This window comes from Apostichopus japonicus, chromosome 19 (assembly GCF_037975245.1).
Source record: "Apostichopus japonicus isolate 1M-3 chromosome 19, ASM3797524v1, whole genome shotgun sequence".
NCBI classification, from domain to species: domain Eukaryota; kingdom Metazoa; phylum Echinodermata; class Holothuroidea; order Aspidochirotida; family Stichopodidae; genus Apostichopus; species Apostichopus japonicus.
This window is the reverse complement of record NC_092579.1, coordinates 24,346,902-24,372,248: the sequence shown is the minus strand read 5'-3', so window position 1 is coordinate 24,372,248 and position 25,347 is coordinate 24,346,902. Positions and strand designations below refer to the sequence as shown.

Here is a 25,347-nt window from a genome sequence, read left to right as displayed (position 1 = left end):
TCTTATGACCGAATACATTCTGTGTTGTGAACAGTGTGACTTTCATACGTGAATTGGTAATCACTACATCATTTGAGAAATCACTCATTGCATTGATGATTTCAATCATTATTTGCTGACATTAGGTAACATTTGTCGATATTGTGGAATTAATTTTTCTATTTTAGTCAATTTTATAGCAATTCCTTCCCGAAAAACTGAGCGATCATGAATCTACCCTGACAAATATGATGGACCATCGCCTTCATAAACTTTTACACGCCCTCTTTGACTAATTTTCTCGGAAAACGTCACAATCTTCATGACGAGCTGTATGTTTACAAGTTTGGTCATATATACACAAAAACATACCATCATCTGATCATATTGATTCCTGTTGCCTTTGGCAAGAAATAAAAAATCTGGCATTATCTTGGCTTAAATCATCCTGCTACATTTATCTGTTTGTATGTAGAAGAAATATGGTACTTTCCTGTAGGTTTGTCATTTCTCATGATTTCCGTTCATGCTTTCTATAAGTTTGGCAAATAAAATCAGTGGCGTGTGCAAATATTCCTCAGAATGTACCATTTGACGTCTTCAAGTTTATTTTTTTACTCTGGGGTTGGACCCCCAAATCCCCTACAAAGGAGATGACTTCAATGACCCAGGGCACCCCCTCCATTATAATATGCTCCCATAGAGGTTAAATTCCTCTTCCTGAATCATTCGTGGAAATTTGAATATATTACCACTTAACCTTTTGTGTAAATCTAAGTTGGCCTGACTAATTAATCATTTGGTAGTCACTACCGCCGTAGATCTCACCAACATTTTGCCTTCTGCAAAGACTAAAGAATGATCATAAAATGATAATGAAATTACAGTGTTTATTTCAGTTTAAGTACATTTATTACTGACAAAAGAAAAATTTGTAACATTTTTTACAATTAGTAAAAACAATTTTCGAGATTTATGAAAGCACTTCGATGAAAGAACCAAGCTGAGTTGAATAAATTTGATATTAAAGATAGGTGCAGATCATGTTTCAGTAACACCTTTAGTTTTGAAGAAATTACCCTTTACATCAGCAACTCATAAGTGTAAGAATTTGAGCTATCTATCAAAACATGCTTGAAAGGAATATTCTAACAAACCTAAAATGTTCCACAGTCAATAGTCAAAATTTGATTGTAATATGTTGGCCCACGCTGTAGATATAGTTTTTTTGAAGGTGACTTATTCTGTCAAATAAGCTTTAATTACTTCAGGAAATGGAATATTCCTTCAGTGCATGTTTGGCTAGATAGTTTACAACAATTGTTTTGAATGGTCAGCCTGCTTTTTGATGACGAGAACATCCCCTTTAAATTTAACACGTCTATAACACAAGCAATCACGCCAACAGTGGTAGGACTTTATGGTCTCAAATCATGGAATGAAATACCCAGCTGCTTACAAAGCATTTGAAACTTAAATCAGGCAAAATGGCATTCCAATGCTTCCTTAGGTAATCACTGTTATGTTGTCTGTGAGTTAAAGAAGAAATATACATAAATGCAAAATGGATGAACATCAACTATGAGGCCTGACCTGAACAGCTGACAGTAAACAAGTGTTGCATTTCTTGCATCATTTCTAACATTGTAAAGGAGAGAAGTCTTGAAAAGTAAACTTGTTATAAAGAAATGACCTGCACCTGACCATTTTATACATTGTGGTGCATAAAACACAACTACTATACTCTTGCTTGAAGGCACACTTGGCAACAAACCAATAGGCAGCTTACTTCATTTGAATTAACATTACAAAATCACACTTATTCCACTCCATGTATAGCTGTATTACAAACATGATATTACAGAAAACATTTAACTTTTCCAATCTGTCAAGTTTTGTAAAGGTGTTGCCAATTTGCTTCTAAAAATGAAAACAAGAATGCAAAATATGTTTTCATATTTGCCTTTTCAAGATATGATACAAACATTTTTAATAGTGTACAATAATTATACTCACACTAATGTATTACAGATGTTTACATTTAGAATCACTATCAAAACAAAGCAGATAAATGATGTATTCATTGGGTAGTTCATCAGTTAAAAAATGATACAAGTCATAATTATGAACATTCAACCAGATCAAAAGAGATCAACATTCTATATGTCATCGATGAAAGTCTTACAAAATGACGAAGAAACTAGAGTATTTTATACAAAGGAGAGAGGATAAATGCTGAATAGTGGCAAGAGAGTAAACATTGACAATAAGACCCTGAATCCTGTTTCTCTGCAACAACATTACGCAATGCTAGAAATGATATGAAAAATTTTAGCATGGCAATGCTCTGCATCATGTGCAAAATCTGATATTAAACTATGATAAGTACTTATGAGATCAATAAACTTGAATCCAGAGCAAAATTAATATATTAAGTTATCCTTGACAAACAACACACATGAAATTGCTACATTGTAGCATTTGTAACAACTGTTATTAAACAAACAAATTGTTGTTTAGATTACCACAATGAGAACAATAACATGTCCAGTTCTTGTGAGTCAATTTTCATGAGTTGAATTTGAATAAAAGTTTGAATATTGTTACATTGGGCAGCTCTATATGGCAAATGTTATACACAGCAGTGATATGTTGAGGAAAATGTTCAAGTCTTGCATATTATGGGCCCTTTCAGTGTGGACTAGGATTTGTTGGTATATAGACCAGTAATATTTACAAACAATCACATTACTTTTACAAAAAATATGAGAAAAAAGTTTTTCAACAACATGTTTTCACTAAAAGAGTGTCAAATCAAAAAAACTAGACAGCTTTTCCATCATGGGCCATTCCATTCAGAATTCAATAGAGATATAAACAATCCAAGAAAATTGCAAAATTACTTGATGCTTAAAAAACTCACATTGGTTGTACTACAATATTGAGTCTGACACTTCCTCAGTAACAGCTCCTTGCCATAGCAGTGAGCTTTTACAGATTAATAGTATATAGCAGTGGTCATAGTAGGCCTTTTATTTTCAGCCTGGTAGAATCTGCTAAAACTGTTGACAGCTTGCATGTATATTTTACTATGGACCAGAATTTCTCTTGTCAAAATTCAATAACCACTGGCATTTTTTTTTTGTAGCAATCTCACCAGCAGGTGTGTGAACAGCAGATTCATTGTAAAGTGTTTACTTTTTAACTAACAGTAAGATGGCAAAATACAAAATTAAAATATCCTTCAAGATTTCTTCACCAAATGAACATTAATTCATGAGTAATTAAGGTATCCAATGGAATCTTAGAATGTCTTACACTAGACAACTTTGCATATTAAACATATTTAACAACAAACCAAACATTCAACATTTCGGCCTTTTTTCCTCATTATAAGAATTGGATGATGTCCACTTAAGGAACTTCATGCTAATGAGAATATAGAATGGAACAGTCCACCACAAATATTGCACATTATTTTTCCTCAGGGGCTGAAAACTTAAGAGCAGTTAAGTTTTCATAGCTAATCCAGATTTATCATATAATCACTGTTTAGGATTATTGAAATCTTTATGTCCAAGCAAACTGGTTTGACATTTAAGCAAACCTAAAACCGCTGAGTACTTCGTTTCTTACATATTCCCGTGTCAATTGCTGTTAGCAATTCACAAGATGGTTGCTACTTCTGACAACTTCACTACAATTTGAACACTTTTCGTGCGGGTGGATATTCTTAACAAGAGTTTCAATAAGTCTCAATAAATTTTTAGTATCGTCATTTCTTGATCCACTACTTGGCTTCATTGCTTTAATTAATCTCTGCAGCTCACGGAGGAATGTCAAAAGTGTTATTGTATGTAATTCTACCTTATCAAAGATTTCGATAACACGTTCTTTTCTGTAATTAGATCTGCTGAGGATAACATCTATATCACTGTCTGAATAATGCAGCAGCCCACAAAGAACCTTCACTGCATCTTTACAAGGCACCATGGCAATCACAACATCGTCTTTTTCCTTTACACTCAACTTTAAGAAAACGTCAAGATTTGCTGAACAGCTCATATCATCTGGAAAAAAAAAAAAAAATTCTCTTTATCTTTTTATTGTTATATTTATCTTTTTATTTATCTTTTTATTGTTATATTTGACAAAAAAAACTCAAACCTTAAAATGTACGAGTTTCTACGATCAAGTCACATGACAGGGCTGGTAGTAACAAAGAAAAAGAATGACATGACATATTAAGGTGATTTTATAGCTAGAGGTGAGTTTGATGAGGTGATGCTTCAATGTGAAGGTTTTAACATTGTTTCATTCAGCAACAATACTGTTTACTTTATTAGGAAAAATATTCAAACTAAAGCAAAGGAACTTTAACCTTGCAGTTAACCCTTGCTTGTAAAATGACAAATCCCAACTTGTTTACATGACGATATCTCTCAAAAAAAATCATTTTTTTGCTTTTTCACTTCTTAGCTTTTCCTATAGATTTGTTAATCACAGACATCTCTTTCATACCAGGCAGAGACATTGGTTGAGCTTGCTTCTCCAGTAATATGGGATTCAAGCAGGAAGAAGACATTTTATGTTGGTATCTGACAACTATGTTTGGCTGACTTACAAGTTCTCTCTAGCAATTAAACAAACATGAAATGATTAAGAAACAATGACAACAGACATACCCAGTTCAATAGTTTCATGGTCCAGTGTAGCAATAATGTGATCAGATTCCATACCAATGCTACCATTGAACGACCCAGTGACTTTTAAGGGACATTTTACTCCCCATGGTAGGCATGGAAGCTCCTTGGAACCATTCATAGAAGGGTGATCTTCAGACCAGTCCTCGGTTTGAACACAGTTGCAACATCGGAGTTGTAAATGAGACATGGCAGGGGAAAGATTCTCCCAAGAGAGAAATGGTATCCTGTCCTCACAAGTCACGTGAAAATTCACAGCTAGAAAAACAAGAAATAATTTTAAGGAGTTGGCATCCAATCAATGGACTCGATGGACATTTATTCAAAGCCAATTTATACGCATTCACACTCCAGTAGAATCACTGTGGTTGACTGGTACAGACTTCGGTCTGTGATACAAGGTCCGGGGTTCGATTCCTACCTTTGCCTGAAGAGTCCCAACAAAACCGGTCATGAAGTGGAATTTTTCTGGTTTGTTGACCTTTATTAATTTATTATATATCTGTCATACCACTTGCTACACATTGTATTGGAAAGAAATGAATTGTTATGGTTTTGTCTTGCAACATATCTATACCAAATGCTTGGTTGTCTTTACAAGTTACTATTCAATTATATTTGCCACATAAGCCCTTTTGTTTCTCAGTGGAGTGAATTCTAGTGGATTGTCTGTAATGTCATCAGGACAAAGCTTCACTTCATATTTGAAATCTTTCTTCCATGAGTGATGGAGTCAATATTACAACAGTGTAACTTGACTTTTAAAATGGCTTTGTGTGGAGTTTGACTGTCAATCATAGAAATGGGGGGGGGGGGGAGAGGTGTTAGGGGAACCAAGAAAAAAAAAACAAGTCATATATACACACATTGAAATATATTTATACCAACAATAATTTCTAAGATGGATTTTCAAATTCAGATAACATTGCAATCAAATGTGTTATGTGTCACATGACACTGAGATTTCACAGCAACTTTCAAATGTAAAGTGAAGCATTTTGCCTGGATGACATCAAAGACCACCAGCATTCACTTTATTTAGAAGCAAACCTGGTGTTATCTGGCAAAAATAATTAACTAACTTCAAACAACCACATCTACACATACAAACAATAACTAACATGTTGAACAACCACATCTACACATAAAAGCAATAACTAACATGAATATCTATAAGTTTGAATAATACATTTTTCACCCATACATTAAAGGTACATAGCTTAATTTTTTTAACACATGCACTGAAGTATTGCTACAGAAAATAGTTAATTCAAGTTACTAAGGGAATTCAATAAATGAGTTGGAAGAGATGAAGAAACAACATTTGTCATTAGGGCTGTTGAATGTTGATAACTGTTCTTAATGTTAGTCAAAAAGGGATAATAGACTCCATAAAAGATCCCTGTACTCATTGAAACCACCACAGATACTCACCAGGGCTAGAAACAGTACAGATGTATTTGGACGTTCTTGTAGAATCTGTTGAACTTCGTTGAACTTCTAAGTAGACTTTAAATTCCATATTCGGAGGTAAAGGTGACATAGAGAATGAATGCCCGTGGATTGGTTTCTCTTTTTTTATGTTTTTCTCACTATTTTGAAGAACTATATATGCACAGGGTTTAGTCCCCTCCCAGGCGATATCCACTTTGTAAGTATCGAGCTCAATCTTGTGGTTACTGAACGTTGGTCCTGCTGCAGATTAAATACAATAAGAAAGACACTGAATGCCTAATCTGATAACAAGACTTATATCACTCACAATTAGCTAATTGGATGCTTATAACACAGAGGGGTGTCATCAAACACAGGGAAAAAAAGCTGTTCTCTGTTATACTGAGTACAATGAATAATATTCATATGAAGTGTTTTGCATGATGATAAATAACTGCCTACCTGTTTCCATTAGATGTGTTCCAAGACAATATTGTGTTGATGGAGAGAGATCAGAAAAGACGGTGACCACATTTCTTCGACAAAGAAACCACCCTCTATTGTTTACGACTCCTACATGTTCATTTCCTTTGTCGTCTCTAATTATCTTATTTCCACAATCTTCCAACACCCTTATCGTTGTCCAGCCACTTTTCCATCGTAAATCTGACAAGAGATCAGTGAGCATGTATCAGAAGGCCAGATATCAGTGAGCATGTATCAGAAGGCCAGAGATCAGTGAGCATGTATCAGAAGGCCAGAGATCAGTAAGCATGTATCAGAAGGCCAGAGATCAGTGAGCATGTATCAGAAGGCCAGAGATCAGTGAGAATGTATCAGAAGGCCAGAGATCAGTGAGCATGTATCAGAAGGCCAGAGATCAGTGAGCATGTATCAGAAGGCCAGAGATCAGTGAGCATGTATCAGAAGGCCAGAGATCAGTGAGCATGTATCAGAAGGCCAGAGATCAGTGAGCATGTATCAGAAGGCCAGAGATCAGTGAGCATGTATCAGAAGGCCAGAGATCAGTGAGCATGTATCAGAAGGCCAGAGATCAGTGAGAATGTATCAGAAGGCCAGAGATCAGTGAGCATGTATCAGAAGGCCAGAGATCAGTGAGCATGTATCAGAAGGCCAGAGATCAGTGAGCATGTATCAGAAGGCCAGAGATCAGTGAGCATGTATCAGAAGGCCAGAGATCAGTGAGCATGTATCAGAAGGCCAGAGATCAGTGAGCATGTATCAGAAGGCCAGAGATCAGTGAGCATGTATCAGAAGGCCAGAGATCAGTGAGCATGTATCAGAAGGCCAGAGATCAGTGAGCATGTATCAGAAGGCCAGAGATCAGTGAGCATGTATCAGAAGGCCAGAGATCAGTGAGCATGTATCAGAAGGCCAGAGATCAGTGAGCATGTATCAGAAGGCCAGAGATCAGTGAGCATGTATCAGAAGGCCAGGGATCAGTGAGCATGTATCAGAAGGCCAGAGATCAGTGAGCATGTATCAGAAGGCCAGGGATCAGTGAGCATGTATCAGAAGGCCAGAGATCAGTGAGCATGTATCAGAAGGCCAGAGATCAGTGAGCATGTATCAGAAGGCCAGAGATCAGTGAGCATGTATCAGAAGGCCAGAGATCAGTGAGCATGTATCAGAAGGCCAGAGATCAGTGAGCATGTATCAGAAGGCCAGAGATCAGTGAGCATGTATCAGAAGGCCAGAGATCAGTAAGCATGTATCAGAAGGCCAGAGATCAGTAAGCATGTATCAGAAGGCCAGAGATCAGTAAGCATGTATCAGAAGGCCAGAGATCAGTAAGCATGTATCAGAAGGCCAGAGATCAGTAAGCATGTATCAGAAGGCACCTCTTGCAAATGGAACTGTTTGTTACTTCTACAGTTTGCTCACTGCTTCATTTAATTATGCTGCATTAATGGAGATACAGTATAGGACACTTTGTACACAATTGTACCAATGCTTCCTGGTCATTGCAACTTCAAAGGCAACAGAATAATTACCAGAACAAAAGCTTGTTTAAAAAGGGAATCCACTCTTTTACAGACCAGTGCAAAGATAATGCTCATTTCCGAATGTTTCTTACAAACTGAACAGTTCGCATTAAGTTTAAGTTTGATTTGTCTTCATTGTATTGCTAAAGTGATTCGTGAAATCAAAGTTAATTCCTAGAACAAGTGGATGATGACAAGATGACTTGCCCTAACACTTTGATAATTTTGATTTCAAATGATCAGGGATTTGGATCATGATATCGCACCAATACTAATAGTTCTGTCTGTGTTACCCATGGCAACTACGTATGTTTCTTAATGTTTATATTTGTAGATGATTCAACTGTTTACAATAAAAAAAAGACTAACATAAGTAAGACGAAGCAATTCCTCTTACCTTCCCTGCTTGATACTCTACGGTACCGACCACGTTTGGAAAGGCAATACAGCAAGGCAAAAACACAAAGGGCCGCAATTGGTACAAAGATAATTAAGACCCACATCGTAGTATTATCTGAAATGGAAAGATATAATGAAATGTGGAAATGATATAGTATCATATTAGTACAATCTTCATTGTTCACAGGTCCAAGCTTCTACCAATAATCCTTTCGTTTTTCCTTCACTCTCCCATCACAACATATGATATCACCATTTTCAGAAAAAAAAAGCAATCATGCCTGCATAATAATCTGAGCTCTCTTTATAGTAAGTCAATGAAGAAAGTAACACACAGCAGGATGAGAACAGGTAAGCACTCTTTAAATGATAAACCCAGACAAAGAGATCTACAGGTGATATATGTAATATAGACCAATTGTCATCAGCCAAGGTGAAATTTCTACATTAAACAACTCTAACTTTTGAGAAATGACCTATAAACATTATAGGTTCATTGAAGTGGCTAGACTACCTAATGTAACATGTATGTCAATATCTCACAAGCAACACAAAAGTAGACAGGAAAAACATAACACCGTTAGGGCCTTTAATAATATTTATGAAATGTATTACAAAATCTGGCACAGACAAAGGGTGTTGGGATTCAGCCATGATAGCAATTTTATTTTATAGGCAGTTAAAACATTTTTGGTATAGTAAAGCTGGACTTCACAAAACACAAGGCTGAGGAGTTGACAATATCCTCACTCCATATATTCAACACATTTTAACTAGCATAAATGTAGAGAACTATACTTTTCCTACACCTTTAACATATTAGTGTTCAAAAGAATATGCTCCAATAGCTATATCAGGCCAAGTTGGCCTTAGCAGACTGGGTGGACCCCACATGAAGACTTGCAAGTACCAAGTAATAGACAACTGAGTGGGAACAAAGCAAAGTGGTCAGCCCCAACACATTCTGGGTAATCCTCACCATACCAAGGTATGAGAGGCTTATTATACTGCCTTCTTTACAAGCTTCTGTCAGGGTGAGGGGTTTGGCAGAGTTACTGGTGATCAATAATTGGTTGTTAATTTTGGAGGAGAATTCAGAAGCTCATGTCATAATGTTAAGTGGTATTTTCTTGTCAGAATATTATGTGAAAACCATACTTTCCCCAGAGAGTCATTCTTGGTAGTCTTCATTGCAAACCTCAAAGCAAACAAACCATTTGTTGTCATGAAATTAAATCAGTCAATAGACAAATTCCTTCTGTAAATGAAATTAACAATCTCCACCCATTCACTGAACCCCATGCTCCTCCTCTCGATTCATAACTTGTACAACAAACTAATTAAGCAAGAGATGATAACATATTTACCGGTGCTGGTGCTTTCTTCTTTCTTTGCTGCATCTTTGGTAGGTTTGACTGTAGTCTTTGCTTTAGTAACATCTACCGTCGTAATGGTTGTTGTTGGGATCTCTGGTTTACGCCTATTATATTCATCCACAACCAGTAGAGCATCATGTTGATTAACACCTGTAAGTAGAAACAAAATACAAATAAAATACAATAGCTGAGTTTTTAAAATTTCATTCATTCATTCATTCATTCATTCATTCATTCATTCATTCATTCATTCATTCATTCATTCATTCATTCATTCATTCATTCATTTATATCTTGTAGTCCCATTTATGAAATGTTCCCTGGTTAGGTGCAATGCGTACTTCCTTGTAAAACTCCCTCTTTTTCTCTCTCATTCTTACTATCATATATTAAGTCATATGGTCATATAAGTAACTTACCTTCACACTGCTTCTTTGATACTGGCTGACTGTAGGTTTGAAAAGAAAGAAGGCATTTATGAGCTGTATTTGGTGATATGTGAGACTAGTGAATCCACTATCTCAAACCATGGTCAAAAGAAAGAAGGCGTTTATGAGCTGTTTAAGTGATATGTGGGACTAGTGAATTGACTTTCTTAACCGTGGTCAAGTACTCTTCTGTGGCCGAGAGTACAAAGTTCATATGATAGCTGAGACTCAGTTCCCAACATCATATTACACACTGTTGAAATGACAAAGGAAATCACACACTTCAGCAAATTTTACTAAATTGTTAAGGAAATTGCCATTGTTGTGAGGCCATTACACTTCCTTCCTTTGTGTTGTACTACTTTGTCCCTAGGTCTCAAAAACTACCATTTGTTTTTTTACCAATGTAAGTGTCATGAAATATCAGTATACAATAGCTTGCCTGATTTCAAAGATGACAGATTACTTATTAACAAGATTCAGGATTTATTTAATTAGATTTTTTAAGTTGAACATGTGGTCTGCAGACCTTTTGTAGTCTGCCAGAATATTATAGTGGTGGTATGGGTTCCACAAGGGTTATACAAAAGTACATTTAAGTGGTCCTTTCATAAATGGCCTTTATATCCAGCAAACGACAAAGGTAATATTTACAAACACTGTTTTTGACACTCATGAGAATCATGCTTTCAGGATCCTTGTACTCCTTCACTGCTGCAGTCTTACAATGTTGTTTAAGATGGGTACAATCTTGGACATATTAGCATTGTTTACAGTACAGATTGTGGATGTGGGGAGGACTGCAAAATGTTTCATTCCATTGGGTCAGACAGGGTGATTACCTACCCCACCCCTATGTAAACACTGCAAGACTTCCTTTAATAAATCTTTGACAAAAAATCTTACTACTTAGCAACCCATTTTTTGTCATTAATTTTTAATAGGATACATGAAATGGCTAAGAGACTGGTGACATGGATTTTTCCTTAAATCTGTTCCAGATAACTTGATCATTGCAGATTGCAAAAATGGTAGTGGATGCAATGAGCAGTGAAATAGAGTGTCCAATGCAGTCTTGAACTGGTATCAGTGGCAGAAACCAACAAAATACTTATGAACAAGTTGATTATTCTTCTGGAATACAGAAGTAAATATCTGGCAGTAACTGGCTGTACAAATAAGTCACTAATTTAGCATCATGGTTTTACCTGTCATAATCTTTGAAGAATTCAATGCATTCCACCCTATTAATACTCCAGATGCAGAACGGATCTTGCTCACAAATACTGGGAGGGAAGAAAAGACAAACATATATTTTAAGTATAATTATGGCAATCACTCCAAAAAGATCCTGAATGAAAAGATTTAGGTATCAAAACTTGAAAAAGTACTATTTATTAAAGAAGGCTGGAGGGTAGATGTTCAAGTGAAAACACAAGAAATTGCAGAAAATAAGATGGATGCATAATTTTATGCAACACAAACATACATAATGTCAAGTTAATGGGTTCCGCTGATTGACAACATAAAACAAACATGAGATTGGTAAATATTCACAATGCCACAGTAAATTTCACCCAGTTAGGCCTTTTTGTGTGAACTGTACTTTTCATATCATGCTTCAAAGCAGTTGTACTGACTGTACGGGCATTATGAATATCATAATTTCTATCAGATAAAATAGGTTAGGAACTGTTCATACTGTCAGTGCAAGTGCTTCCAAGCACCAAAATAGAGCACAGTAAATAGTGGTCTGAGCACTGAGAAATTGTTCCAGCTGTTAGTAAATGCAATTGGTGCATCAGACTGGTGATACAAAATACACAAGAGAACTATGAATATTCATGATGCGTCAGTGAAATTTAATTGTTGGATCAGACTGATATTACAGAACACAGCCAGTTGGGACAATTTCCTAATGCTAATACCTCTCTAAACTGTACAACAATATCATGCTCTCAAAGCACTGGTATTGTCAGTACAAACAGTTCCTAACCTTGATCTGATAGAAACATGATATTCATACTGATCATACTGACAATACGAGTGCTCTGAAGCAGGAAATAACACTACAGTATAGAAAAAAATTGTCCCACCTGGGTGACAGAACAATCATGAGTTATGAATATTCATGTTATATCAGTGAATTTCACCTTATCAATACAGTAAGGCTTAATTGTAAGGCTATCTCCTATACAAAGTGCATTTCCATGAACAAAAGTGCACACTTCCTTCGCATATATCCTTCACAAAGCAGAACATTTTCTATGGATATTGCAGAGCAAGGGTGCTGATAACTCAATTCGGTGCATCTGATTTATAACACAGATCAGACATGCGATCAATGAATTCCTCATTTGTAGGTACTAGGTAAATTTCCCATTGGTTCAATTCAACTCTGTTTCTTGAATGTGTTGTGTATGTTACTTTCTCCCTGGTTTATAATGGAAGGGTCCAATATGTTGACAGGGCACAATGGGATAGTAAGCAGGTATTGAGCATAGTGCACCACTGCGTTTTATGCCCAGTGTCATATACCTTAGGAACTAAGCATCTGTAGCAGGCTGCTATTTTAGCCCCTGCTACTATTTTCTTCCTCATGTTGTCAAATTCCTTCACTTGTATTGTTAACTATGTCATGTACCTCAATGGAAGTCTGTTGGGAGTAAGTAGGGGTTGACTAGAGAGACACAAGGAGTCTATACCCGGCCTGACTGTTTATCTTGAATCCCCTCTTCTTTCTTTGCTCCCCGTTATTAATCATCTTGGCTCCGATAACTTCTGTGCTTCCTGTTTTGCCCCCTGAAGCATTTCTGCGCTCCCAATGTGTGCTCTGTGGTAACACCCCTTATGTTATACAGCATCTGGCTTCTCTCAACTGTAAAGTCAAAACAACTCCTCTTTGTTGGTGGTCATTGGCCACCCTATAGTTCTAAGGGTGGAGTTAAGATGTTAAAAGTTTAAAACCTAGCCACCTCCAATAGATGCATACAAACTGAGGCAACACCTTCACCGCTTTCTGAGAGAGTGGAAGACTGTTCAGTAGTCTTCACATTCAACTTGCTTTATATTCTGATCATTCAGGTCTTAATTTTCTGATGGTGCCAGTCGAGGGGTCCATGAGGGCAAACTAAATGGACGGAGACATTACTTGGTCTTGACCAGATACCTTGGGCCTGGGACTGGGTGCTACCCTACGAGGGCATACTGAGGTTACCACCTGGAAGCCAGCCAGGATCCTTGGAGAGTACCAGCTGAAGGCTGTGTGATGTCATACTGTATTACCGTAGCCATGGTTACACACCGTATCTCCTGCCCTGTCTTGATGTAGTTATTGTGTATTGTTTGTATGTTTATTGTAAATTCAAGTCAAGCTGTGACCACACTAATACCTCGCTTGGTAATTTCACACTATTATGTATGTTTCATATCACTCAGCATGGGCGGCGATCCGTACTTCCGAGTGGGGGGGGGATAAGATCTTGTTGACTATCTAAGCATAGCGCCACCATGAGTTGGCGCGAAGCGTACAAGAAAATTATGGGATTTACAAACCCTCTAGATGGCCGGAAACGGCACTTCCCAAGGTTTCCAAGTGGCATATACCCAACTTTAAAATAGGGATATCATGTCCGAAATATCTCATAATCAGGATCCAAAATACTTATTTCGGGTGTTATTTTGGGAAAATTGCCCCTGTCAATCTTGTTTCAGGCGCTACATTAGAATGTTCGAGAGCTCTTTTATATTATTCGATGAAGAAAATGGCCTCATGCAGGCTATTATAGGCCTATACACATGCAATACACAATAACACATAGTTACATTCCTAGGTACCGATTGCTAGGGCATCCAGGTGAAACGTGTATTAAGCATTACCCTGGTAACATGAGATTCTCAGCTGTTCGAGGGAACATGTACGTGTGTAGGCCTACTATAGGGCCTATATGAATACTATGAGGGTGCATATATGTACTATATCAATATTGTGATAAAGATAAAGACTTTTTTTTTTTTAAAAGATCGCACTGCGTCTATGGTAGGCGAGAAATGAAGCTAAAAGAGAGCCGTACATTCACGATGATGCATAAATGTAGGCATATAATAATACTTATCCCTGGCATTTGGTGGGGGGGGGGGGATATGGTGTATTACATCCCCTCCACCCATTTTCATGGGGGGATATATCCCCCCTTCCCCCCCAGGATCGCCGCCCATGTCACTCAGCAGTAAAATACTTGGGTGGGAGGGCCTACTGAATATAAGAGCCAGTCGTTACCCTCATTCCAATGTTTTTGCGTACTGATTTGTGTATGTTTCATTTATTTCCAAGCTTCCGTCCCTATACTAGCTGACCACGATAGTCATAGTAGACACCCCTAACCCAGCTGCTCCTATGTCATACAATAGCTAATTTCTTTCTTAAAGTATGAGATATAGCATGGTGGATATGTTTGTGTGTAGTGTTCTAGGTTAGAATGTGTGGCCCATTAGCACAAGCAATTCATATAATTGCCAGAGTATTATTATATATTAAATCCATTCTAAGTTTGTTGTAGATACCTTTACCCAGTAAAATACTCCATGATATAATTTTTAATAATAAACATTGTTTGAAAAGTTAAAAGACAGATTTCATTAAAAATTCAAAAATTATGCACAAACTTATTCACAATCAGTTAAATAGAATGCGCCATTAAATAAACTATCCGGCATTTTAACTCACCACTGATTACTGATCTTGTTGCAATTCTGAAGACCAAGTTGGTGGTGTAATCCATCTGATGTGGATACATTTAGTATCCGCTCATCGTACATAAAATTTACTTTTAAGTTTGTTATGCCTATTGTAGAATCGTTTGTGAAATACTCCTCCATGAGGAAAGTAAAAGATTCACCATCCAAGGTGAACTTTAAGAGTCGTCCATCCTCTGTGAATTGATAAGAGAGAGAGTAATAAATAGAACAGGCTAAGAAAAGCAGACAAAATAAAGCTAAATTAGAATCAACACTTTCTTAAAGCTATCTTTTTATATATTTCACAGCATCCGTGATGACAAACTGTTGTATTTGATAGGATTAAGTATGTGTATCAATGTCAAACACATGTCAAAATATGGATTATAATAAAGTCAAATGGACCAGCAAAGATGGAATTTAGAAAGAGCAGTTTGCACCCCAACTTTACCAAACATACCAATAACACTATAGTCACACACTACAATCTGAAAACTATGAGGGACTGTTAATGGTCAATTTTAAAATTTTAATTCCATTCACACAAATACATAAGGTGCTTTTTAAGGTGCTTATCAATAAATAGGGTCATGGAAGACCAAATCAATACAGATTGAAAACAAGGAAGAGAGAATTCACTGTTTCAGCCAAAAAGTTGCACTTTTATAATGGAGCCAAAAATTCTGATGAAAAACATAGTGCTGTAATTAAATGCAAGAAAAATCTATACAATTATGAAGTGAAACTCCAATTGAGGGTTCTCTAAATAAGGAAGTCTATACCTTCAGCACAAATTAAAAATACTGTTAACAGACTGTTCGATAGAGCCTAGTGCTGTTTCCAACCAACCTGTTCCGATAAATATAACCTTGTGGAGGACACCATCTGGGCCCAGTTTCTCCAATGTCTCTAAGGCAAGAAACCTTCCTTCATATTCAAACGTTGCTGTACAATCCACCTGATCAGACATGAGGGGATGATCCTGTAACCATTCACTATCCTCGCTTATAAAGCCACACTAGACCAAATATAAACAGACAAATAGACAATAAAACCAGACACGTGTTATGGAGAGTGAATATCAGTAAAGTGACCATAGCGAGACATCTGACCTTTTATAGACGATGAATAACCCAAACTTTATCAAAGAATAATAACTAGACTGCCCATAACATAATGCTTCTTGTGCTCAAAGTGATACAATTACATACCAAATATGCGATCTGTCCAAGCTTCCCTTCTTAAGATATCATGTTTACAAGGTTTTCACAATTTGAACCATGGTGACCCCTATTGACCTTGACCTCCACCTTAAACTATAGGCTTCTTCTACTCAATTTGGTACTTATACATATTCAATGCACAACCGCAAACGCACACACATAAGCCATCATGAATGCAAACATTAGGGTTATCGTAACCAAAAACGCATCATTACAATCACGGTAATGGAAAATCAAGGCAGGATTCTTCAACCTACCTGGCCATAGTCACCAATAATTAAAAATGCACTTGATCACCGATACAGAGGACAATGAATACAAATTGTCCCTTTAAACTGGTTCATAAAAGCTAGAGAAATAAATGGAGAATGGCAAAGACAACACCATGATGCTGGAATAATACATGTAGGGTAGCCTGCAAGCTGCTCTCCAATATTCAATGGCTTTCATACTATTCACTTATTCCAGATAATGTTGCCTCCCTTGGCTTTCACATTTAATAGTACCACCTTGCAATGGTTTTTGGTTTGGACTATTTAGTGTCCTGCTGTACCAGTAACAACAAGCCCATACAAATCCACAACTCCCTAACAAGAATTCAAAATACAGCAAAATAAAGGTTCGCTTTAAAACCTGATATAAATGGACTAAATTGCACAATGTATGTACTTTGATTGAAGAAACAACTCACACGTCCAGATGCAGTTCCCAGAGGCCAAGGCAATTCTCTTTTCTCAATTACTGCTCCAGTAGTCTCATTTCTAAATTTTTGGCTGTAAAAGACCTCCCGAATATCCTTGGATTCAATCATACATACTGCACTACTTTTAGCCATCTCACTCCTAGCACCAAGAGAAACAAGACAACATTATCAGTTATATCCATTGCTTTTATTTGATAACAGAAGCAAAGACACAACTTCAGAAGGCTTGATAGTTGATACAGAGGAAATGGTTGTCTTCAGTATATACGCAAAATAGAAATATGACAAATGCTGAGTTCATTGCTATATATGATAATTGCAAAAGTCTTTGGTCACTCTAAATATTTTTATGCTTAATAATTGGGGAACACACTTTTATGCATGATGATCACTTAGGTTGCACCTTACTATCACGGTTTATAGGCTTAATTGTAAGAATGTATCTCATAGAAAGGCACTTCCAGGAATAAAAGAACCTACTTGCTGTGGCTGTACTCATCATTGAACACGATAGTCACTTAGCTCATCATTATGTATAAGATGAGTCAACTCATGATTATTCATAACAATCACGAACTCATCCAATATGCATTTTGAACACTTATATTGAATAGTTCAAACTATGGCTGTACTCATCATCATACACGATAGTCACTTAGCTCATCATAATGTATACGATGAGTCAACTCATGATTATTCATAACAATCATGAACTCATCACTATGTATTTTAAACACTCTTATTGAATAGTTCAAACTATGGCTGTACTCATCATCATACACGATAATCACTCAGCTCATTATTATGTATACGATGAGTCAACTCATGATTATTCATAACAATCATGAACTCATCACTATGTATTTTGAACACTCATATTGAATAGTTCAAACTATGGCTGTACTCATCATCATACACGATAATCACTCAGCTCATCATAATGTATACGATGAGTCAACTCATGATTATTCATAACAATCATGAACTCATCCATTAAGTAGTTTGAACATTTCTATTGAATAGTTCAAACTATGGCTGTACTCATCATCATATAAGGTAGTCACTTAGCTCATCATTATGTATACGATGAGTCAACTCATGATTATTCATAACAATCATGAACTCATCCACTATGTAGTTTGAACATTTATATTGAATATTTCAAACAATGGTGTACTCATCATCATATAAGATAGTCACTTAGCTCATCATTATGTATACGATGAGTCAACTCATGATTATTCATAACAATCATGAACTCATCACTATGTATTTTGAACACTCATATTGATTAGTTCAAACTATGGCTGTACTCATCATCATACACGATAATCACTCAGCTCATCATTTTATATATGATGAGTCAACTCATGATTATTCATAACAATCATGAACTCATCCACTATGTAGTTTGAACATTTATATTGAATTGTTCAAACTATGGCTGCACTCATCATCATACATGATTATCACTTAGCTCATCATTATGTATAAAATTAATCAAATCAATCATTTCCATTAATGAAGTGCCTCCTAAACATCTTGCATACAAAAAAAACAATTCTTTCTCTTTAACCATTCTATTGCTCTTTATACTATCGCAGACTTATACATGACATCAAGTCAAGTGTAAATGTTAGGAATATTTCTTACCCAGCATTTGAAAAGATTGCAAAATACATGGACATGTTGGGGGGTAGACTGAAATCGTAAAGCTGGACAGCCTCTGTGTAAGAAATATTTTAATCGGAAGTTAAATATCATGATCTGAGGTAGCCTGTCTACATATCTTACAGCTGTATCTTACAATGAATATTAACAATGTGGTGGTACCATACTCCAGTATTAGGTAATAAGTACCTGTTAAAATGCAAGAAACATATCAGTGTGTCCGTTCGTTGATCTTTTGTCTGGTACAGTACAAGCAAGTTAAGCAACAGATGCAATGGCTAAGATTGTGCAACAAGAATGTTACAGTTGGGGACTACGGGGAGTGGTAAGTTATACACGATAAACAGTAGCAGCGGTAATATTTGTACCAGTTATTCAAGGTTTGTTTCAGATATACCTGGTATTTTTGGAATATTGGTTTATGACAGATTTCAATACCATTGGTATGGGTATGAATGAAGTACCAGGTATACCTGGTGTATCGATATACCGATGCACCCTACCTTGCATCTTGTGTTGCATCCAAATACAACGGCAGGCTGTTCGGAAACAAAACCTTGTCATTCAATGTTTTGACTTCACGTTTTCATATGATTAATATTTGTAAAACAGCAAAACCTCTGGGAGAAATCCTTTTTGGATTTGCTTTAATTTTTTTGTAATGGGACCTATATATGGACTGTCTGAACAGACAATACTAACCCAAGTGTGTATACTTGATTCCATCTGATGAACTGTTAGGTTGCAAGAATGCTTTTTGATAGGATCTCCAATCATGTTGAGAATACTGGGATTCCTTCATGCAGATCTTTCCAATTATTGGTTGACCATCCTGGAAGAAATTATCCGATAATGGAATGTAATTAGTTTGTCACTAGAACCAAATGTCATTTCATTATTCAAGATGATACAATAAATACACTGTTTTGATCTGGCGCTGTCTCATATCAACAATTGTTCATACATCTTTTAAATTTAAAATAGTACTGACATTACTAGAAATGAAGATATGAATGGGAAAGCAAAGTGTTCAGAATAAAAGTAAGGCTGAAGATTAATCAGCTGCTACACTCAGATTAGGATTAATCCCTTTCCTGAAATACAATATTCCAAACAAGTATACCAATGAATACGGGGAGGGAATGCGGACAGGGCTCGTAAAAGAATTCAAATTGTGAAAGGAGATAGATGTAGTGCATGCTGATATTTCAATGCCTTTCTTATGCAGAAAACAGAAAAAGTTGGAAATACATGAGTATAGTTAGGGTTTAATCAATGGTCTAATGTGCGTTTATCACAGGGTAATGCACATACAGGGGTATAACTCATGGGATGCACAAGGCCGAAGGCCGAGTGCATCCAGCCATGGGGCTATAACCCCCCCCCCCCCCGTGAGTGACTTATCCTGCGATAAATGGAAGTTGATCATTAATTAACCCTGTTCATTCATACAAAGCACTAAATAAGCATTAATATTCATCTCAGAATGTTACAATTTCATAGAAACATTAAAAGAAAATAACCAACAATTGTCTCGAAAGGGTACCCTGTTTTTCTTTACTTTTATTATAGTCAAAAGTCTCAGAACGATGTAAAAGCAGGATACCAAAAATAGAAGCAAGAGTAAAGCCGAATGAGCTGTTTTAAAACAGAATCGTCATCGAGCTCTGACTATTACCAATATTAACTCTAAATTTCTATGTTCTAAAGAGATTATTGATTTATATCTTAGTGAAGATGCAATAACATACCTCATGGAAGAAAAATACGAGCCAAGCACTTGTATTCTCTGAAAAACTTCCAAGCAATTGTGGCCCTGGGCAGGAAAAAAAGGTGGCACAAATTAATGAATTTTTAGGAAGTTTGAAAGGAAAAAACTGATGACATAATTCCATAGAGCTTCAACACAATCAAGAACGCAACAAAATATAAACCCACATTGCATATTAGTATATATATGCTTAGCACACTAGCCAATGAAAACACATGAGTTGAGTTTATACTGGTGTGTTATACCAGATGAGTATTAGGTTTGTTCAACAGTTTTAATTATCATCTTGACTATACTTAAAAATTGATTGTCTCACTGATTGTAGCTATGAACACCAGAGATACTTAAAGTGCAAGAAACATCCTTTATATAAATAGATATTAACGTATATAAAAGCACAATCATAGACACCAACATCTGGACTGACAGACATTGCTGAGACGTATTGTTCTGAAAATTTAAAAATTTAAATTTTTTTTTTTTTTTTTTTTAGAAGGTTCTAAAGGTGATTATTTTAATGATTTACTTCTGTGCTCCCTAACTGTTGTCACCATTGACTTGTAAGTCTATATAATCGTAATATATTACTCACAGTTGTGAGGATGAAATTTATTTGCTTTCGGCTCATCAACATTCTCTGTGGCACACAAGTAGGGAAAATTTCTACAACCCGATATGACTTCATTGGGAATTTCATCAACAGAACATCTGCCACATGCATAACACTGACTCCATTGGTAGTAGAACCTGAAAAGACAACAAAAAAAGGGGAAGGGGGTGGGGGATGAAACAGGTTGACATATTATAGTTGTCATTGAAGACAGTACCGTGAAGTTCTAATAGATGGTTCAACATTATCATAACAGTACCAAAACAAGACGTTAGACCAGAGAACCAGTTTGTGATTCCTTGCCATATAATTTACTCAAAATTGTAGAGCAAGTGAGTTAAATTTGTCCAAGAATTAAGTGAGAACCAGAAAAGATCTAGATTTCCATCTCTTACATGTAGCAATCACTTGTGGGCATCAACCAATTAGTTCAATGGTAAGGATTTACAGTAAAGAATTTTATTCCAAAATGTTTCAATATTCAGAAACAACAGTCTTCCTATTATTGTGAAATACAGACACATAGATGTTTGAATAACAAGACATTTAAGCTGGAAGGCACTTGAGTAGAGAAACTGAGAAGGGTCACTTGAGTTTGCTTAAAGCACCCAACACGAGAATACCAACTCTCTGGAGCAGGATTCTTTTCCTGCATGACTATATTCTAAATATTTTTTGAAAATCAGTTCAGAATGTTTTTCAATTGGGCCTGTTCACTAAACTGAACTGACATTGACCAACCTATGTTGACCAAAAGAAAATCATAGCACTGGAGAATTCACAGAGTAATTGTAGCTTTAATTTTGGAGTTATCATGCTTTAAATGGTTTTCAGACTTTGGTGCCTGTTGACCTCATTTGACCTCTACCAATTTCAAGAAGGTTCTTGCACTAACCAAGGTGGATCTACAAACGAAGTATGGAGTTCAAGAAAGATGTACTGTACTTCTTGTGTTATTGTGTCTACAAGATTTTCGGACTTTCACTTAAATGTTGCCTTAAAGTTACCTTTGACCTCCAACAATTTCAATAGGGTTCTTGTACTCACCAAGCTGGATCTATGTATAAAGTATGAAGTTCAACAAAGATCTACGTTTTGAGTATCATGATTTCAGACTTTGACCTCTGTTGACTCAAATGATCATTGAACTTCACAGGAAAGAATAGTTCTTTTACCTCAATAAGACAAATCTACAGTACATACCAAGTATGAAGTTTACCTAAAATGAACACCATCACCATCGCCTTGATTCCTTTCGCCTCCAGCAAGGAATAAGCAAACAAATTATTCTGATGTGTTACAGATTAAGCGAATGGACTACTACCAGCGCAGGTTGAATTTTAACACCAACCTTTAGTTTTTGAGAAATCATTCTATATAAATTAGTCCAGCATTCCCAGTCAGAGTGGCTAAAGTATAACGTTTTTGTTGGGTTGTTAACATACTACACCATACTGTAATTGGAGTATTGAACAAATCACCAACAGGTGCGCCATTGTGAAAGTGAACCAACAGTACATATTACACTACTGATGATGTCAGCAAGAACTGAAGGTGTTTGAAGCAGCTTTTTGAGTTGAGTTTGATAAATTTTTCAAAAGTTTGAACACTACCTTTACCAGGGTTAGTACACTAAAACAAACATATAAGGGCTAGCCTTTCCAGGACGTCACTTGGAATAAAGTGGTTGGCCCCTGAAGTAGCCTCAAATTCAGACCAGAACATCACAGATGGTCCAGTATCCAATATGTTATCGATGCGAATGAAATCATCGACATTGTCAGTCGGGGGAAAAGATTCAGGCGGGGGATGCTTGCATTGAAAGCTGGACAAGAATTAGACCACTTCTACGTAGGTACTCAACCACCTCCTCATTTCCAACTTCACACAGAGTATTTAATAACACAACCTTGCATTTAGAGCTACTTATATATCCCTAATGCTAGTCTAATAACACAACCTTGCATTAAGAGCTACTTATATATCCCTAATGCTATAGCCTAATAACACAACCTTGCATTAAGAGCTACTTATATATCCCTAATGCTATAGTCTAATAACACAACCTTGCATTAAGAGCTACTTATATATCCCTCATGCTATAGTCTAATAACACAACCTTGCATAAAGAGCTACTTATATATCCCTAATGCTATAGTCTAATAACACAACCTTGCATTAAGAGCTACTTATATATCCCTAATGCTATAGCCTAATAACACAACCTTGCATTAAGAGCTACTTATATATCCCTAATGCTATAGTCTAATAACACAACCTTGCATTAAGAGCTACTTATATATCCCTAATGCTATAGTCTAATAACACAACCTTGCATTAAGAGCTACTTATATATCCCTAATGCTATAGTCTAATAACACAACCTTGCATTAAGAGCTACTTATATATCCCTATGCTGATTATGCTCTATATAAATATTAATTATTATTATTATATATATCCCTAATGTTAAAGTCGAAATATGCCTCAGTATGCACCATTTGAAACTGAGGGGGGGAAGGGGGGGTGAGGGAAGGGGTGGTTCTGTTTTTTTTTTTCTAATTGTAAAGTTCTTTTTTTTTTCAGGGAGTGTCACTAGTACACTTCCTTTCAAATTTTTTGTTTCTTATCTCCTTCTATGTCATATGTCATACCTATGTTGTGATAGAACAAATATAAATTAATAAAAATGAAATTTAGTGTCTAAATTTTAATATTTTTACTGGGGTAGGAATCCTAAATGGGAGCCAGCTTAAATGACCACAGGGCAGCCCCTACTACTTTATAAAATCCTTCATTCACCTCTGGACTTACCATAAAGGTGCCCCTCCCTAAATCAGTCGAGAAAATGTTGAGTTTATCATCATTATTATCACAATCTTGCATTTAGAGCACATATACCTAATTTATAGTTTAAGTGTGCCTTAGAATGCACCCCTTTCGTTATAAAGTCCTCTATTTGCATACAAGTGACGTATAGTCCATGTTTATCACCAACAGGTAAAGTTAATAAACAGTGAATATGACTTACACATGGACTTTGTACTGACTGAAATAGAACTGCCATAAAACTCAAGCCTCCTATTGGAAGCTGGCACAGTTGCTATGCTGTGTAGAACATTTGTCAAACCTGACAAAGTTTGTATTAAGCTCTCTGAATATCTGTGTGTGCCTCATGTTAACTCATTTGGTTAGTAGTTTACTCGCCTTTATTACTATATCGACCTTGCAGACAATGCTTTTGTAATGCTTTTTGGGATGGGGGAGGGGGGAGGGGGGTAGGGGTGGGAGTAGGGATATTTTGCATGAAAGTCAGGACAAGTAAATCTGCTATTTAAGTTGTTTTCTACAGTGAACACAACATACAAATTTCTTAATCGTCTTGCTCCAAAAGAATTTTTAACTTGCCTCCCTCCGATTCCTCCCCTCTCCCCTTCCCTAACATCATATCCCCCAAATGGATACAGGTGATCCTCTTGACTGAATCAAATCAATAAAGTCACAATTTAATTGAAAGGAAGCTTAAAAGGCTTGTATATTTCAGCGGATTTGATTAACCACAACCACAACGGGGAAAAATATAGATCGTTGGATTCAACACTATTCAAAGTCGGGGAAGGTGCGCTTATCTACAGTGTAACTGTATCACAAGTCCCTCACACAAGATTGTACTAATGCTCTTTGATATACTATCCAGTTGAGTTTTGGCAGTTAACATAATACAGTATACCCGCGATAAGCTTACAAAAATTTTCCAATTCTCCTTATTTTGGGTGGTGTACCATGGTTTGTGGACCATCACTCTAAGCATACATCACAATGTTACGATAGCAACTTTTTGATGGTTCTGTAATCATGAATTTTTAACATTCAGTGATGAAATGTACTCACTCTCTTGGACACTGTGAATCAATAGCATCGAAACGAGTTGGTATAGCCCCACCAGTTTGTACCTTAAAACAGAAAACAAAATTCAATATAAACCTGATATTAAAGTTAAAAGATAGATAAATCTTTCAATTCAAGGTATAACCACACCACAATACTGTACTTCCTATCATATTGACTAAAGTAACTCCTGCAATACTCCACACAACAATACTGTACTTCCTATCATATTGACTAAAGTAACTCCTGCAATACTCCACACAACCATACTGTACTTCCTATCATATTGACTAAAGTAACTCCTGCAATACTCCACACAACCATACTGTACTTCCTATCAGATTGACTGAAGTAACTCCTGCAATACTCCACACAACCATACTGTACTTCCTATCATATTGACTTTTAAGTAACTCCTG

The 25,347-nt window shown here is 36.3% G+C and overlaps 1 protein-coding gene across 3 annotated transcripts in view; it reads right to left on the bottom strand.

Annotated features, from left to right (window-relative positions):
• Positions 1-855: 855 nt before the first annotated feature.
• LOC139960269 (uncharacterized) overlaps positions 856-25,347 on the bottom strand; it is a 41,891-nt gene continuing 17,399 nt past the window's right edge. For 2 of the 3 annotated variants that reach the window (XM_071958506.1, XM_071958509.1), the window contains exons 3-18: positions 24,932-24,993; positions 21,023-21,177; positions 20,411-20,475; positions 19,362-19,491; positions 18,642-18,714; positions 16,977-17,127; positions 15,912-16,080; positions 15,052-15,256; positions 11,534-11,611; positions 10,317-10,345; positions 9,889-10,047; positions 8,520-8,636; positions 6,579-6,782; positions 6,117-6,377; positions 4,665-4,940; positions 856-4,049 (exon numbers count right to left, since the gene is read on the bottom strand). In XM_071958506.1, the coding sequence (XP_071814607.1) occupies positions 3,637-4,049; positions 4,665-4,940; positions 6,117-6,377; positions 6,579-6,782; positions 8,520-8,636; positions 9,889-10,047; positions 10,317-10,345; positions 11,534-11,611; positions 15,052-15,256; positions 15,912-16,080; positions 16,977-17,127; positions 18,642-18,714; positions 19,362-19,491; positions 20,411-20,475; positions 21,023-21,177; positions 24,932-24,993 (2,547 nt within the window). In that variant the 3' untranslated portion in view covers positions 856-3,636. The remainder of the gene's footprint in view (positions 4,050-4,664; positions 4,941-6,116; positions 6,378-6,578; positions 6,783-8,519; positions 8,637-9,888; positions 10,048-10,316; positions 10,346-11,533; positions 11,612-15,051; positions 15,257-15,911; positions 16,081-16,976; positions 17,128-18,641; positions 18,715-19,361; positions 19,492-20,410; positions 20,476-21,022; positions 21,178-24,931; positions 24,994-25,347) is intronic. The other variant, XM_071958508.1, reaches the window with a different exon arrangement.